Source organism: Nerophis lumbriciformis, linkage group LG20 (assembly GCF_033978685.3).
Source record: "Nerophis lumbriciformis linkage group LG20, RoL_Nlum_v2.1, whole genome shotgun sequence".
In the NCBI taxonomy this organism is placed as follows: Eukaryota; Metazoa; Chordata; class Actinopteri; order Syngnathiformes; family Syngnathidae; genus Nerophis; species Nerophis lumbriciformis.
In genome coordinates this window covers 40,509,903-40,526,104 of record NC_084567.2, presented here as the reverse complement: position 1 = coordinate 40,526,104, position 16,202 = coordinate 40,509,903, and the positions used below count along the sequence as shown (strand labels likewise).

General features: G+C 41.1%; 1 protein-coding gene across 1 annotated transcript in view; it reads right to left on the bottom strand.

The window, feature by feature from the left end:
• The window catches only part of entpd2b (ectonucleoside triphosphate diphosphohydrolase 2b), a 36,883-nt gene extending 26,550 nt beyond the window's left edge, over positions 1-10,333 (bottom strand). The window contains exons 1-3 of the mRNA XM_061980892.2: positions 10,150-10,333; positions 1,650-1,767; positions 1,343-1,493 (exon numbers count right to left, since the gene is read on the bottom strand). Coding sequence (XP_061836876.2) covers positions 1,343-1,493; positions 1,650-1,767; positions 10,150-10,266 — 386 coding nt within the window. The 5' untranslated portion in view covers positions 10,267-10,333. The remainder of the gene's footprint in view (positions 1-1,342; positions 1,494-1,649; positions 1,768-10,149) is intronic.
• Between the last annotated feature and the right edge of the window lie 5,869 nt (positions 10,334-16,202).

Genomic DNA, 16,202 nt, shown 5'->3' with positions numbered 1-16,202 from the left:
TCTGAAAAAACTTGGGATTGACCAGTGACTTTAATTCCATGAGAGTTAGACTGGTCAAACGCAACAGAACCCTGAGTGGTCATCCCCCCTCCCCTAAGTAGTACCTCATTTCAGTTAGCACTGTTGCAAAACAAAAGTAGTTATAGATTCACATATGCAAGCAAAGGTCCATGGAAGTACCATCTGAAGCTGACATAAACAATGACTCACTGCATCTTGGGGTTCTTCACCAACAAACTCTGACAATAATATTCCTATTCTGTCTTGATGGTCCTTCTTACTCTGCATATATGTCATCTGAAAGAACTTGGGATTGACCAGTGACTTTAATTCCCTGAGAGGTAGACTGGTCAAACGCAACAGAACCCTGAGTTGTCGTCCCCCCTCCCCATAGTAGTACCTCATTTCAGTTAGTACTGTTGCAATACAAAAGTAGTTATAGATTCACATTTGCAAGCAAAGGTCCATGGAAGTACCATCTGAAGCTGACATAAACAATGACTCACTGCATCTTGGGGTTCTTCACCAACAAACTCTGACAATAATATTCCTATTCTGTCTTGATGGTCCTTCTCACTCTGCATATATGTCATCTGAAAGAACTTGGGATTGACCAGTGACTTTAATTCCATGAGAGTTAGACTGGTCAAACGCAACAGAACCCTGAGTTGTCGTCCCCCCTCCCCATTGTAGTACCTCATTTCAGTTAGCACTGTTGCAATACAAAAGTAGTTATAGATTCACATATGCAAGCAAAGGTCCATGGAAGTACCATCTGAAGCTGACATAAACAATGACTCACTGCATCTTGGGGTTCGTCACCAACAAACTCTGACAATAATATTCCTATTCTGTCTTGATGGTCCTTCTCACTCTGCATATATGTCATCTGAAAGAACTTGGGATTGACCAGTGACATTAATTCCATGAGAGTTAGACCGGTCAAACGCAACAGAACCCTGAGTTGTCGTCCCCCCTCCCCATAGTAGTACCTCATTTCAGTTAGTACTGTTGCAATACAAAAGTAGTTATAGATTCACATATGCAAGCAAAGGTCCATGGAAGTACCATCTGAAGCTGACATAAACAATGACTCACTGCATCTTGGGGTTCTTCACCAACAAACTCTGACAATAATATTCCTACTCTGTCTTGATGGTCCTTTTTACTCTGCATATATGTCATCTGAAAGAACTTGGGATTGACCAGTGACTTTAATTCCCTGAGAGTTAGACTGGTCAAACGCAACAGAACCCTGAGTGGTCGTCCCCCCTCCCCATAGTAGTACCTAATTTCAGTTAGCACTGTTGCAATACAAAAGTAGTTATAAACAATGACTCACTGCAGAAGCCTCATGCCAGCTGTGGCCCCCAGGTACACAGGTGTGACCGTGTGTCGATGTGCAGGGACGTCCTGCACTGCCTGGTCCAAGCACGCCTCCAAGCTCCGTCCCACCGCTCCCTGCTGGCCTGCATAGCTGGAGATCCCACCTCCTTCCAAAAGAGCCAAACATTGATTAGTCCTTCTTGACAAGAGTCATGATAGGGAAAAATGTGCACATTTTCGATTGAAGTTGGTAAATGATTTAAGTAAAAATAATACAGTAGGTGATGTGGTTTTTTTTTCCAATATGCAAACTACCAGCTTACCCTTTGCATGACATTCACTGTGCTGGGTGACCACCCCGGTGCCATTTTGTTTGTCTGCAGGCCACTTGTATACGTACAGAGACGTGTGTGAGGATCCAGCATCCAGAACAATTCCGTACTACAGGAGTAGAGAACACAGAGTAGTGACCACATAGAAGTGAGTACAACTCTCGCAATTGAGCAAGCTTGTTATTATATCTTGGCATGGGACAGTACTGAACGACACGCCGATGTAACTGAGGTAATGTTTACACTGCAGGCCAATTTCAATGTTTTTCGCCCATATGAGACATATGTATGTGAATATTTCATGTCAGAGTACCCAAAAATACAAACCCTGTTTCCATATGAGTTGGGAAATTTTGTTAGATGTAAATATAAACGGAATACATCCATCCATCCATCCATCCATCTTCTTCCGCTTATCCGAGGTCGGGTCGCGGGGGCAGCAGCCTAAGCAGGGAAGCCCAGACTTCCCTCTCCCCAGCCACTTCGTCCAGCTCCTCCCGGGGGATCCCGAGGCGTTCCCAGGCCAGCCGGGAGACATAGTCTTCCCAGCGTGTCCTGGGTCTTCCCCGTGGCCTCCTACCGGTCGGACGTGCCCTAAACACCTCCCGAGGGAGGCGATCGGGTGGCATCCTGACCAGATGCCCGAACCACCTCATCTGGCTCCTCTCGATGTGGAGGAGCAGCGGATTTACTTTGAGCTCCCCCCGAATGACAGAGCTTCTCACCCTATGTCTAAGGGTACAATCGGAAAAGGGTGCCATCTCCGGGTTGGGGAGGAGATCTTGCCCCAAGTGGAGGAGTTCAAGTACCTTGGAGTCTTGTTCACGAGTGGAGGAAGAGTGGATCGTGAGATCGACAGGCGGATCGGTGCGGCGTCTTCAGTAATGCGGACGCTGTATCGATCCGTTGTGGTGAAGAAGGAGCTGAGCCGGAAGGCAAAGCTCTCAATTTACCGGTCGATCTACGTTCCCATCCTCACCTATGGTCATGAGCTTTGGGTTATGACCGAAAGGACAAGATCACGGGTACAAGCGGCCCAAATGAGTTTCCTCCGCCGGGTGGCGGGGCTCTCCCTTAGAGATAGGGTGAGAAGCTCTGCCATCCGGGGGGAGCTCAAAGTAAAGCCGCTGCTCCTCCACATCGAGAGGAGCCAGATGAGGTGGTTCGGGCATCTGGTCAGGATGCCACCCGAACGCCTCCCTAGGGAGGTGTTTAGGGCACGTCCGACCGGTAGGAGGCCGCGGGGAAGACCCAGGACACGTTGGGAAGACTATGTCTCCCGGCTGGCCTGGGAACGCCTCGGGGTCCCACAGGAAGAGCTGGACGAAGTGGCTGGTGAGAGGGAAGTCTGGGCTTCCCTGCTTAGGCTGCTGCCCCCGCGACCCGACCTTGGATAAGCGGAAGAAGATGGATGGATGGATGGATGGTCACATAGTGATGCCAATACAAACAAACATGGCGGAAAGAACAGCAAGCTATAGCGACATTAGCTCGGATTCAGACTCGGATTTCAGCGGTTTAAGCGAAATTGAAGAAGAAACTGAAGCTATTGAGCCATATCGGTTTGAACCGTATGCAAGCAAAACCGAGGAAAACGACACGACAGCCAGCGACACGGGAGAAAGCGAGGACGAATTCGGCGATCGCCTTCTAACCAACGATTGGTATGTGTTTGTTTGGCATTAAAGGAAACTAACAACTATGAACTAGGTTTACAGCATATGAAATACATTTGGCAACAACATGCACTTTGAGAGTGCAGACAGCCCAATTTTCATCAATTAATATATTCTGTAGACATACCCTCATCCGCTCTCTTTTCCTGAAAGCTGATCTGTCCAGTTTTGGAGTTGATGTCAGCAGGCCAGGGAAGCTAGGGTCGATATTCTTCTCTTGATCATCTTCGGTGGCATAAGGGACGGTGTGAGCCAAGACATCCAGGGGGTTTAGCTCGCTCGTCTGCGGGAACAAACCGCCGCCATTGCTTGCCGTGCTACCGAGGGCCTTTGTCCCTGAATTGCTCACACACTCCGGCAGATTCAATGGGGGTCTGGCGGCAGATTTCTTTGACTTTATGGTTGGAAATGCATCTGCTTTGAGTGTCGCAGGATATCCACACATTCTTGCCATCTCTGTCGTAGCATAGCTTTCGTCGGTAAAGTGTGCGGAACAAACGTCCAATTTCTTGCCACTTTGGCATCTTTGGGCCACTGGTGCAACTTGAATACCGTCCCTGTTCGTGTTGTTACACCCTCCGACAACACACCGACGAGGCATGATGTCTCCAAGGTACGGAAAACAGTCGAAAAAACGGAAAATAACAGAGCTGATTTGACTCGGTGTTTGAGAAAATGGCGGATTGCTTCCCGATGTGACGTCACGTTGTGATGTCATTGCTCCGAGAGCGAATATTAGAAAGGCGTTTAATTCGCCAAAATTCACCCATTAGTAGGTTTGGGAACTGAGGAGACACATTTTTGAAGTGGAATTCTTTCTCATTCTTGCTTGATGTACAGCTTAAGTTGTTCAACAGTCCGGGGGTCTCCGTTGTGCTATTTTAGAATTCATAATGCGCCACACATTTTCAATGGGAGACAGATCTGGACTACAGGCAGGCCAGTCTAGTACCCGCACTCTTTTACTATGAAGCCACGTTGTTGTAACGCGTGGCATAGCATTGTCTTGCTGAAATAAGCAGGGGCGTCCATGATAACGTTGCTTGGTTGGCAACATATGTTGCTTCAAAATCTGTATGTACCTTTCAGCATTAATGGTGCCTTCACAGATGTGTGAGTTACCCACCCCCATACACCCCCATACCATCACAGATGCTGGCTTTTACACTTTGCGCTTATAACAATCCGGATGGTCCTTTTCCTCTTTGGTCCAGAGGACACGACGTCCACAGTTTCCAAAAACAATTTGAAATGTGGACTCGTCAGACCACAGAACACTTTTCATCAGTCCATTTCAGACGGCACCGTTTCTGGGTGTTGTTGATAAATGGATTTGGCGTTGCATAGTAGAGTTTTAACTTGTACTTACAGATGTAGCGACAAACTGTAGTTACTAATAGTGGTTTTCTGAAGTGTTCCTGAGCCCATGTGGTGATATCCTTTACACACTGATGCCGCTTTTTGATGCAGTACCGCCTGAGGGATCCAAGATCCATGATATCATGTGGCCCTCAATGAAAACAAGTTTGACACCCTTGTGTACATGGATACCCAATTGGGTCTGATGAGCGCATAAACTATCTCATGACTGTTAAATATAGAGAATAAGAATACGCAGTATCCAGTGGCAAAGATTTAGCTTTTGAGCCTCCAGACGGACACTCTTCGGTTACCCCATGTCAACCAACTTCACACTGAACTTCTACCATGAATTGATTAACGTGGACCCCGACTTAAACAAGTTGAAAAACTTAATCGGGTGTTACCATTTAGTGGTCAATTGTACGGAATATGTACTGTACTGTGCAATCTACGAATAAAAGGTTCAATCAATCAATCAAAACACTCTCACTGATCTTGTGGTTAATTATATAATGTATAATTATCTTATAGGATTGGAAGTAGCGTGTTTTTGTATTTGGCCACATCATCTTTTAAAAGTATTCTTCTAAGGTCAAAGTGCAAAGGTCCATAACCGGGCACTGAAGAGAGTGTCCACAGGAGATTGGGAATCCCACAAGAATGTAGGTGTCAGGTTTAGGAGGAAGAGTAAAGACATTAGCAACACCTGGTAGAAGGTCCACAGATAGGGAGGTCACCCGACTTAAACTAATCATAGGAATAATTAAAGCTGCAAGGAGCATTGGTCGGGCCTACATATTTGGCAGGTGCTAGTCCTAAGTGTCCCAATACTTTTGTCAAGTTTTAGTCCCAAGTGTCCCAATACTTTAGTCTACTTTTAGTGCGAAGTGTCCCAATACTTTTGTCCAGTATTCGTCGTAAGTGTCCCAATACTTTTGTCCAGTTTTATTCCTAAGTGTCCCAATACTTTTGTCCAGTGGTAATCCGAAGTGTCCCAATACTTATGTCAAGTTGTAGTCAAGTGTCCCAATACTTTTGTCAAGTTTTAGTCCCAAGTGGCCCAATACTTTTGTCAAGTTGTAGTCCTAAGTGTCCCAATACTTTTGTCCAGTTTTAGTCCGACAAACATGCTCAGAGGAGATAGTTTTTGAAGGAAGGTGACCGGTTTTTACAAAAAAATTGTTTTGACGGGGGAATAGCAAACTTCCTGTTGATTTTTTCTGGGGGTTGTCAATCTATGAAATGTAGGTCTAAGTGAGACCTACATAGAGGTTTTTGTTTCATGTCTCTCCGACTTTCCCAGTGGGAGTTACAGGCAGTTTTGTCATTTTTTTCTTCCGAGGAGCAGATTTTTTTTGCGTTTTATTAAAAAATTGCAGTAGAGCGCAATTTTGAGATTTGGGGTTAGGTTTTTTTTTAGATCGCAATGTTTGCCAGTCCTGATGTGTGCGTTCAGTTTGGTGAGTTTTGAAGCATGTTAAGGGGGTCAAAATACAGCTCAAAGAGGCAAAAGTGACTGTTTTTAGTACTTTTTTGTCTTGAAGGGGGAATTGCCAACTTCCTGTTGATTTTAGCCCAAGAATATAATATTATGAAATCTAGGTCTAAGTCACACCTACATAAAGGTTTTTGTTTCATGTCTCTCCGACCTTCCTAGTGGGAGTTACAGGCAGTCTAGTTTTTGTTTTTGTAGGGGGCGCTAGAGCGCAATTTTGAGTTTTGAGGTTTGGTTTTTTGATAAAAAGTTTTGCCGTATATTACTGATGTGTGTGTAAAATTTGGTGAGTTTTGAAGTATGTTAAGGGGGTCAAATTACAGCGCAAAGTTGCGGAAGAATAATAATAATAATAAAGAATAAAACCTTACAAATTCAATAGGTCCTTATGTCCCATTGCATAAGGACTCCCTTTGGGAGTCCTTATACAATGGGCCATGCGGGCCCTAATGACAAGGAAAGATAGACAGGCCAGACTGTCCGGCATCAAGATTAGACCCACAAGGAGAAGGGGTCTACTAGAAATGGTTTTAAACACAAGTGTTCCGACAGGACAGCAGAATGAAGATATTCGGCACATTTCTTCTCCTAGAGCTGCAGTTCTAGTCCGAGGCTCGCTGAAACAAATGCAGCTTTTTGTTCGACGATTCCTCTTGGTGTCTCCTCGGCTCATCACCCATCACACGACCATCAAATATACAACAATCCAAAAATTGTACGGAATATGTACTGTACTGTGCAATCTAATAACAAAAGTTTCAATCAATCAATCAAAACACTCTCACTGATCTTGTGGTTAATTATATAATGTATAATTATCTTATAGGATTGGAAGTAGCGTGTTTTTGTATTTGGCCACATCATCTTTTAAAAGTATTCTTCTAAGGTAAAAGTGCAAAGGTCCATAACCGGGCACTGAAGAGAGTATCCACAGGAGATTGGAAATCCCACAAGAATGTAGGTGTCAGGTTTAGGAGGAAGAGTAAAGACATTAGCAACACCTGGTAGAAGGTCCACAGATAGGGAGGTCACCCGACTTAAACTAATCATAGGAATAATTAAAGCTGCAAGCAGCATTGGTCGGGCCCGCATATTTGGCAGGTGCTAGTCCTAAGTGTCCCAATACTTTTGTCAAGTTTTAGTCCCAAGTGTCCCAATACTTTAGTCTACTTTTAGTGCGAAGTGTCCCAATACTTTTGTCCAGTATTCGTCGTAAGTGTCCCAATACTTTTGTCCAGTTTTATTCCTAAGTGTCCCAATACTTTTGTCCAGTGGTAATCCGAAGTGTCCCAATACTTATGTCAAGTTGTAGTCAAGTGTCCCAATACTTTTGTCAAGTTTTAGTCCCAAGTGGCCCAATACCTTTGTCAAGTTGTAGTCCTAAGTGTCCCAATACTTTTGTCCAGTTTTAGTCCGACAAACACGCTCAGAGGAGATAGTTTTTGAAGGAAGGTGACCGGTTTTTACAAAAAAATTGTTTTGACGGGGGAATAGCAAACTTCCTGTTGATTTTTTCTGGGGGTTGTCAATCTATGAAATGTAGGTCTAAGTGAGACCTACATAGAGGTTTTTGTTTCATGTCTCTCCGACCTTCCCAGTGGGAGTTACAGGCAGTTTTGTCATTTTTTTCTTCCGAGGAGCAGGTTTTTTTTGCGTTTTATTAAAAAATTGCAGTAGAGCGCAATTTTGAGATTTGGGGTTAGGTTTTTTTTTAGATCGCAATGTTTGCCAGTCCTGATGTGTGCGTTCAGTTTGGTGAGTTTTGAAGCATGTTAAGGGGGTCAAAATACAGCTCAAAGAGGCAAAAGTTACTGTTTTTAGTACTTTTTTGTCTTGAAGGGGGAATTGCCAACTTCCTGTTGATTTTAGCCCAAGAATATACTATTATGAAATCTAGGTCTAAGTCACACCTACATAAAGGTTTTTCATGTCTCTCCGACCTTCCTAGCGGGAGTTACAGGCAGTCTAGTTTTTTTTTTTCGTAGGGGGCGCTAGAGCGCAATTTTGAGTTTTGAGGTTTGGTTTTTTTGATCAAAAGTTTTGCCGTATATTACTGATGTGTGTGTAAAATTTGAAGTATGTTAAGGGGGTCAAATTACAGCGCAAAGTTGCGGAAGAATAATAATAATAATAAAGAATAAAACCTTACAAATTCAATAGGTCCTTATGTCCCATTGCATAAGGACTCCCTTTGGGAGTCCTTATACAATGGGCCATGCGGGCCCTAATGACAAGGAAAGATAGACAGGCCAGACTGTCCGGCATCAAGATTAGACCCACAAGGAGAAGGGGTCTACTAGAAATGGTTTTAAACACAAGTGTTCCGACAGGACAGCAGAATGAAGATATTCGGCACATTTCTTCTCCTAGAGCTGCAGTTCTAGTCCGAGGCTCGCTGAAACAAATGCAGCTTTTTGTTCGACGATTCCTCTTGGTGTCTCCTCGGCTCATCACCCATCACACGACCATCAAATATACAACAATCCAAAAAATTGTACGGAATATGTACTGTACTGTGCAATCTAATAACAAAAGTTTCAATCAATCATTAAAAACACTCTCACTGATCTTGTGGTTAATTATATAATGTATGATTATCTTATAGGATTGGAAGTAGCGTGTTTTTGTATTTGGCCACATAATCTTTTAAAAGTATTCTTCTAAGGTCAAAGTGCAAAGGTCCATAACCGGGCACTGAAGAGAGTGTCCACAGGAGATTGGGAATCCCACAAGAATGTAGGTGTCAGGTTTAGGAGGAAGAGTAAAGACATTAGCAACACCTGGTAGAAGGTCCACAGATAGGGAGGTCACCCGACTTAAACTAATCATAGGAATAATTAAAGCTGCAAGCAGCATTGGTCGGGCCCGCATATTTGGCAGGTGCTAGTCCTAAGTGTCCCAATACTTTTGTCAAGTTTTAGTCCCAAGTGTCCCAATACTTTAGTCTACTTTTAGTGCGAAGTGTCCCAATACTTTTGTCCAGTATTCGTCGTAAGTGTCCCAATACTTTTGTCCAGTTTTATTCCTAAGCGTCCCAATACTTTTGTCCAGTGGTAATCCGAAGTGTCCCAATACTTATGTCAAGTTGTAGTCAAGTGTCCCAATACTTTTGTCAAGTTTTAGTCCCAAGTGGCCCAATACTCTTGTCAAGTTGTAGTCCTAAGTGTCCCAATACTTTTGTCCAGTTTTAGTCCGACAAACACGCTCAGAGGAGATAGTTTTTGAAGGAAGGTGACCGGTTTTTACAAAACATTTGTTTTGACGGGGGAATAGCAAACTTCCTGTTGATTTTTGCTGGGGGTTGTCAATCTATGAAATGTAGGTCTAAGTGAGACCTACATAGAGGTTTTTGTTTCATGTCTCTCCGACCTTCCCAGTGGGAGTTACAGGCAGTTTTGTCATTTTTTTCTTCCGAGGAGCAGTTTTTTTTTGCGTTTTATTAAAAAATTGCAGTAGAGCACAATTTTGAGATTTGGGGTTAGGTTTTTTTTTTAGATCGCAATGTTTGCCAGTCCTGATGTGTGCGTTCAGTTTGGTGAGTTTTGAAGCATGTTAAGGGGGTCAAAATACAGCTCAAAGAGGCAAAAGTGACTGTTTTTAGTACTTTTTTGTCTTGAAGGGGGAATTGCCAACTTCCTGTTGATTTTAGCCCAAGAATATACTATTATGAAATCTAGGTCTAAGTCACACCTACATAAAAGTTTTTGTTTCATGTCTCTCCGACCTTCCTAGTGGGAGTTACAGGCAGTCTAGTTTTTTTCACAAGTGTTCCGACAGGACAGCAGAATGAAGATATTCGACACATTTCTTCTCCTAGAGCTGCAGTTCTAGTCCGAGGCTCGCTGAAACAAATGCAGCTTTTTGTTCGACGATTCCTCTTGGTGTCTCCTCGGCTCATCACCCATCACAGGACCATCAAATATACAACAATCCAAAAATATCAAGGGGGTGGCCTTACCATGAACCCGGGCGCCTCGGGAATGTCTTTGCTTGGGAAAGTGAGAAGCACGACTGCGGCCGTGCCGATCAGCAGCAGTGCGAAGAGGACGGCGGGATGAGCTGCACAATGAGCCATGATGACCGGAGTGTGAAGAGACTATGACTGGAAGTTGAATTCCAAACAACTGTCTCCTCCAGTCCTGGTTAATATCCCACTGCAGGAAGAAAGTCTGGGCCGAATTTATGACCCCCCCAGAGTCTTAGCTCCAAGGCTACTGGTGCTGTGGGGGCAACAATGTTTTAATTTGAGCCTGAGCTAATGTGGCGAGAAACCTGATGCAGTCTTGTTGTTTGGAATGGACGGAGCCAGAAATCCAGGTTTTCTTGGTCCGAGAGAGACAAAGCACATGGTTATTCACTCATTTGATGAAAACAATTGATGTCCTGGCAGGGATCCACATTGTAGGCGGTTGGATTGAGGAATGGCAAGGCTGCTGGTTGCTTTTGTCCACTATTTGCATGTCAATGGCTGCAGCCTCTAAGCTGGCTTGCAAATTGTTTCCTCTTTTGAATATAAAGTTAAGCTTGCACATGTTTCAACCAGAGGACCAGTGTGTGTTTTGTGCACTTCTTGTTATGGTTGCTGAAAGGGAGTTGACGGCACAGACACAAGGGGGCGATGTAGCTCTATGTTTTGTTACATATATATCGATGACTAAATTAATCGCCAACTATTTTTATAATCAATTTTAATCGATTTAATTGATTAGTTGTTGCAGCCCTTATATATATATATATATATATATATATATATATATATATATATATATATATATATATATATATATATATATATATATATATATATATATATACAGGTAAAAGCCAGTAAATTAGAATATTTTGAAAAACTTGATTTATTTCAGTAATTGCATTCAAAAGGTGTAACTTGTACATTATATTTATTCATTGCACACAGACTGATGTATTCAAATGTTTATTTCATTTAATTTTGATGATTTGAAATGGCAACAAATGAAAATCCAAAATTCCGTGTGTCACAAAATTAGAATATTACTTAAGGCTAATACAAAAAAGGGATTTTTAGAAATGTTGGCCAACTGAAAAGTATGAAAATGAAAAATATGAGCATGTACAATACTCAATACTTGGTTGGAGCTCCTTTTGCCTCAATTACTGCGTTAATGCGGCGTGGCATGGAGTCGATGAGTTTCTGGCACTGCTCAGGTGTTATGAGAGCCCAGGTTGCTCTGATAGTGGCCTTCAACTCTTCTGCGTTTTTGGGTCTGGCATTCTGCATCTTCCTTTTCACAATACCCCACAGATTTTCTATGGGGCTAAGGTCAGGGGAGTTGGCGGGCCAATTTAGAACAGAAATACCATGGTCCGTAAACCAGGCACGGGTAGATTTTGCACTGTGTGCAGGCGCCAAGTCCTGTTGGAACTTGAAATCTCCATCTCCATAGAGCAGGTCAGCAGCAGGAAGCAGGAAGTGCTCTAAAACTTGCTGGTAGACGGCTGCGTTGACCCTGGATCTCAGGAAACAGAGTGGACCGACACCAGCAGATGACATGGCACCCCAAACCATCACCCAACCATGCAAATTTTGCATTTCCTTTGGAAATCGAGGTCCCAGAGTCTGGAGGAAGACAGGAGAGGCACAGGATCCACGTTGCCTGAAGTCTAGTGTAAAGTTTCTACCATCATCCATGCCACGCCGCATTAACGCAGTAATTGAGGCAAAAGGAGCTCCAACCAAGTATTGAGTATTGTACATGCTCATATTTTTCATTTTCATACTTTTCAGTTGGCCAACATTTCTAAAAATCCCTTTTTTGTATTAGCCTTAAGTAATATTCTAATTTTGTGACACACGGAATTTTGGATTTTCATTTGTTGCCACTTCAAATCATCAAAATTAAATGAAATAAACATTTGAATGCATCAGTCTGTGTGCAATGAATAAATATAATGTACAAGTTACACCTTTTGAATGCAATTACTGAAATAAATCAAGTTTTTCAAAATATTCTAATTTACTGGCTTTTACCTGTGTATATATATATATATATATATATATATATATATATGCATCTTATCTCATTTTAGAGCAAAACGACTCTTCAGTCGGGTTTTCAAAGTGCTGTTGTCCACGTCACTGCACTTCCTATAAAGCGGAGATCGAGCTGGGTAAATTATGGAGAGGGACAGCAAGGCTCTGGTTTCCGTGCAGGTGGGTCGTTGCTATGGAAACAGGAATTTTGCTTGATTGATTTGTGCTTTAAGAGCGGGGTGTGGCGGGCACAGGATGTTATTTGATTTTTTTTTTAAATTTTAGCGGTAATGTTTTTGTTTCATTCGTAAACCAGCTTGAAAAATAAATCATTCATAAACCGTAATATTGGCTCCTTAGCATGAAATGTGCTAAAAAAAAATATTTATTTTATTTTATTTATTTATTTTTTTTTTTTTAGAAATGTATTTCTAAAAAAAAATAAAAAGGACAGGATATGAAGTGTGCTTTTTACATTAAATGGTTTTTTTAATCTCATAGATCAGGGGTGTCAAACGTATTTTCATTGAGGGCCACATCGCGGTAATGGCTGCTTTCAGAGGGCCGATTTTCTTTTTTATTAATTTACGTTATGCATACGGGTAATAACCTGTGATTAATCACGATTAATCAAATTTATATTTTTTATGTATAACTTGCTTTAAAATCATAAATAAAGGTGACAAGCAGATATTTAACTATTTGTTTTTATCCCACAAAAATAGTTTTGCAATGCGGTATATAATAATGTAATTGGCATGATCAGATAATATTGAAATTTAAAATATGCATTTTTTTTTTCTGTCAAAATCTAAAGAACGAATGCATTTAGTGAAAAAAATGAATAAAATATTTTATTGAAACCCATTTTTCGCGGGCCACATAAAATGATGTGGTGGGCCAGAACTGGCCCCCGGGCCTTGAGTTTGATACCTGTATCATAGATGATATATTCAACTTGCATGAAATAAAAATAGTTCTCTACAGTCTGTTCCAAAATACTTCAAAATATGACACAAACTAATTATTAGATTTTTAAAAATGTCCCAAACGGATATTTTACATTTTTACTTCAGTTTCAGCCGTTCTCAGTTTATGTTTTATGACTCCTTTGTTGCATGTAACTCACCCCCGCTTTTGTGACCAGCTGTTAAACATGCTCTTTGGCGGCAATTTTTGTCGGTAAATGTTACATTACTACGCTTTTTCGCCACTTATGGCAGTAATGACAATATCAAAGTAGTAAGTCAAACAAAAGTTTTTTTAAGCGCCAAAAATATGACTAAAGTGGTTGTTATATTTGAATTTTATTGAGCTATTTACTGAATTTTTTGAAATATTTATTATTAATTTAGTTAGAATGTATTTATTTTTCGTTAGTTGCAGCTCTAATATATATATATATATATATATATATATATATATATATATATATATAATAAATATATATATATATATATTAGTTGCAGCAGCTCTAATATATATATTTATATATATATATATATATATATATATATATATATATATATTTATATATTAGAGCTGTAACTAACGATTAATTTGATAATCGATTAATCTGTCGATTATTACTTCGATTAATCGATTAATAATCGGATAAAAGAGACAAACTACATTTCTATCCTTTCCAGTATTTTATTGAAAAAAAAACAGCATATTGGCACCATACTTATTTTGATTATTGTTTCTCAGCTGTTTGTACATGTTGCAGTTTATAAATAAAGGTTTATAAAATATAAAACATTAAAAAAAAATTAAAAAAATTGCCTCTGCGCATGCGCATAGCATAGAACGAATCGATGACTAAATTAATCGCCAACTATTTTTATAATCAATTTTAATCGATTTAATTGATTAGTTGTAGCAGCCCTAATATATATATATATATATATATATATATATATATATATATATATATATATATATATATATATATATATATATATATATATATATATTTATTTATATATTAGAGCTGCAACTAACGATTAATTTGATAATCGATTAATCTGTCGATTATTACTTCGATTAATCGATTAATAATCGGATAAAAGAGACAAACTACATTTCTATCCTTTCCAGTATTTTATTGGGAAAAAAACAGCATATTGGCACCATACTTATTTTGATTATTGTTTCTCAGCTGTTTGTACATGTTGCAGTTTATAAATAAAGGTTTATAAAATATAAAACATAAAAAAAAAAAAAAAAAATTGCCTCTGCGCATGCGCATAGCATAGAACGAATCGATGACTAAATTAATCGCCAACTATTTTTATAATCAATTTTAATCAATTTAATTGATTAGTTGTAGCAGCCCTAATATATATATATATATATATATATATATATATATATATATATATATATATATATATATATATATATATATATATATATATATATATATTTATATATAATGTACAATATGTTTAATAATGCACAATACTAAATATACTTAAGCTAAGGAATGGAGTGTGTGACCAAAATCCAAGAGTGTGTGGTGTTAAACTATGTCTGTAATTAATTGTTGTGTATTGGATGAGGAAACAGACAAATCCAAAGGTGCTAGGCAAAATGGGGTCCGTGATCCAAGTGAGGTCCGTGGGGCAGAGAGAGAGGCGTCAGAGTCCAAGGGACAACACGGAGAGAGCATAAAGCTTGTCGGCTTACGGTTCACCATAGAGAAACTAAGTTCCCGCCGGGATCCTTGGGTCCACTGGTCCCTTAAGCAGCTCGCCCTCAGATCGTCTGCAGGCGTGCTGCGCTCGGCGCGAGCAGGGGCATGTCCGAGCGCGCTGCCAGCAGAGGTCCCGGCAGCTCCAGCTGCCAAGGAAAAGCAGGTTTGAGTCTGCGCCATGACATAACCCCCCCTTATGGACAGATTCCAGATGTCCTAAGGCAGAAAAATGAACAACAAACTCAAGAAACAAGGGAGGGCGGAGGGGAGAACTGGTGGTGGGTCGCCGGCCCTAGTGTCCCAGAAATCATCAGGGACGAGTCTGGTGGCGGCAGCGAGTAGACTGCCGATGCTGCCGGCTACGCAGATGACCAAGGAACGGCCGCCTTCTTATACACAGCTGAGAATTCCAATGGGACCACATGTGAGCACCATCAAACATGTGCACACCAGTACTATCCAGTGGTGTGCCGTCAGGGCCAACAAGGCCTTCTCTGCTGGCCTAACATAACCAGAAATCATGAACATAATTAAAGATAAAAGTAATTTTTTACCAACATTGAATGACCGTGACCTTCGATCCCTCACTGTATCAAAACCGACATCAATCTCTAAAGGATATCACCACATGGGCTCAGGAACACTTCAGAAAACCACTGTCACTAAATACAGTTTGTTGCTACATCTGTAAGTGCAAGTTAAAACTCTACTATGCAAAGCGAAAGCCGTTTATCAACAACACCCAGAAACGCCGCCGGCTTCTCTGGGCCCGAGATCATCTAAGATGGACTCATGCAAAGTGGAAAAGTGTTCTGTGGTCTGACGAGTCCACATTTCAAATTGTCTTTGGAAATATTCGACATCGTGTCATCCGGACCAAAGGGGAAGCGAACCATCCAGACTGTTACCGACCCAAAGTTCAAAAGCCAGCATCTGTGATGGTATGGGGGTGTATTAGTGCCCAAAGCATGGGTAACTTACACATCTGTGAAGGCGCCATTAATGCTGAAAGGTACATACAGGTTTTGGAGCAACATATGCTGCCATCTAAGCGCCGTCTTTTTCGTGGACGCCCCTGCTTATTTCAGCAAGACAATGCCAAGCCATATTCAGCACGTGTTACAACAGCGTGGCTTCGTAAAAAAAAGAGTGCGGGTACTTTCCTGGCCCGCCTGCAGTCCAGACCTGTCTCCCATTGAAAATGTGTGGCGCATTATGAAGCCTAAAATACGACAACGGAGACCCCCGGACTGTTGAACGACTGAAGCTCTACATAAAACAAGAATGGGAAAGAATTCCA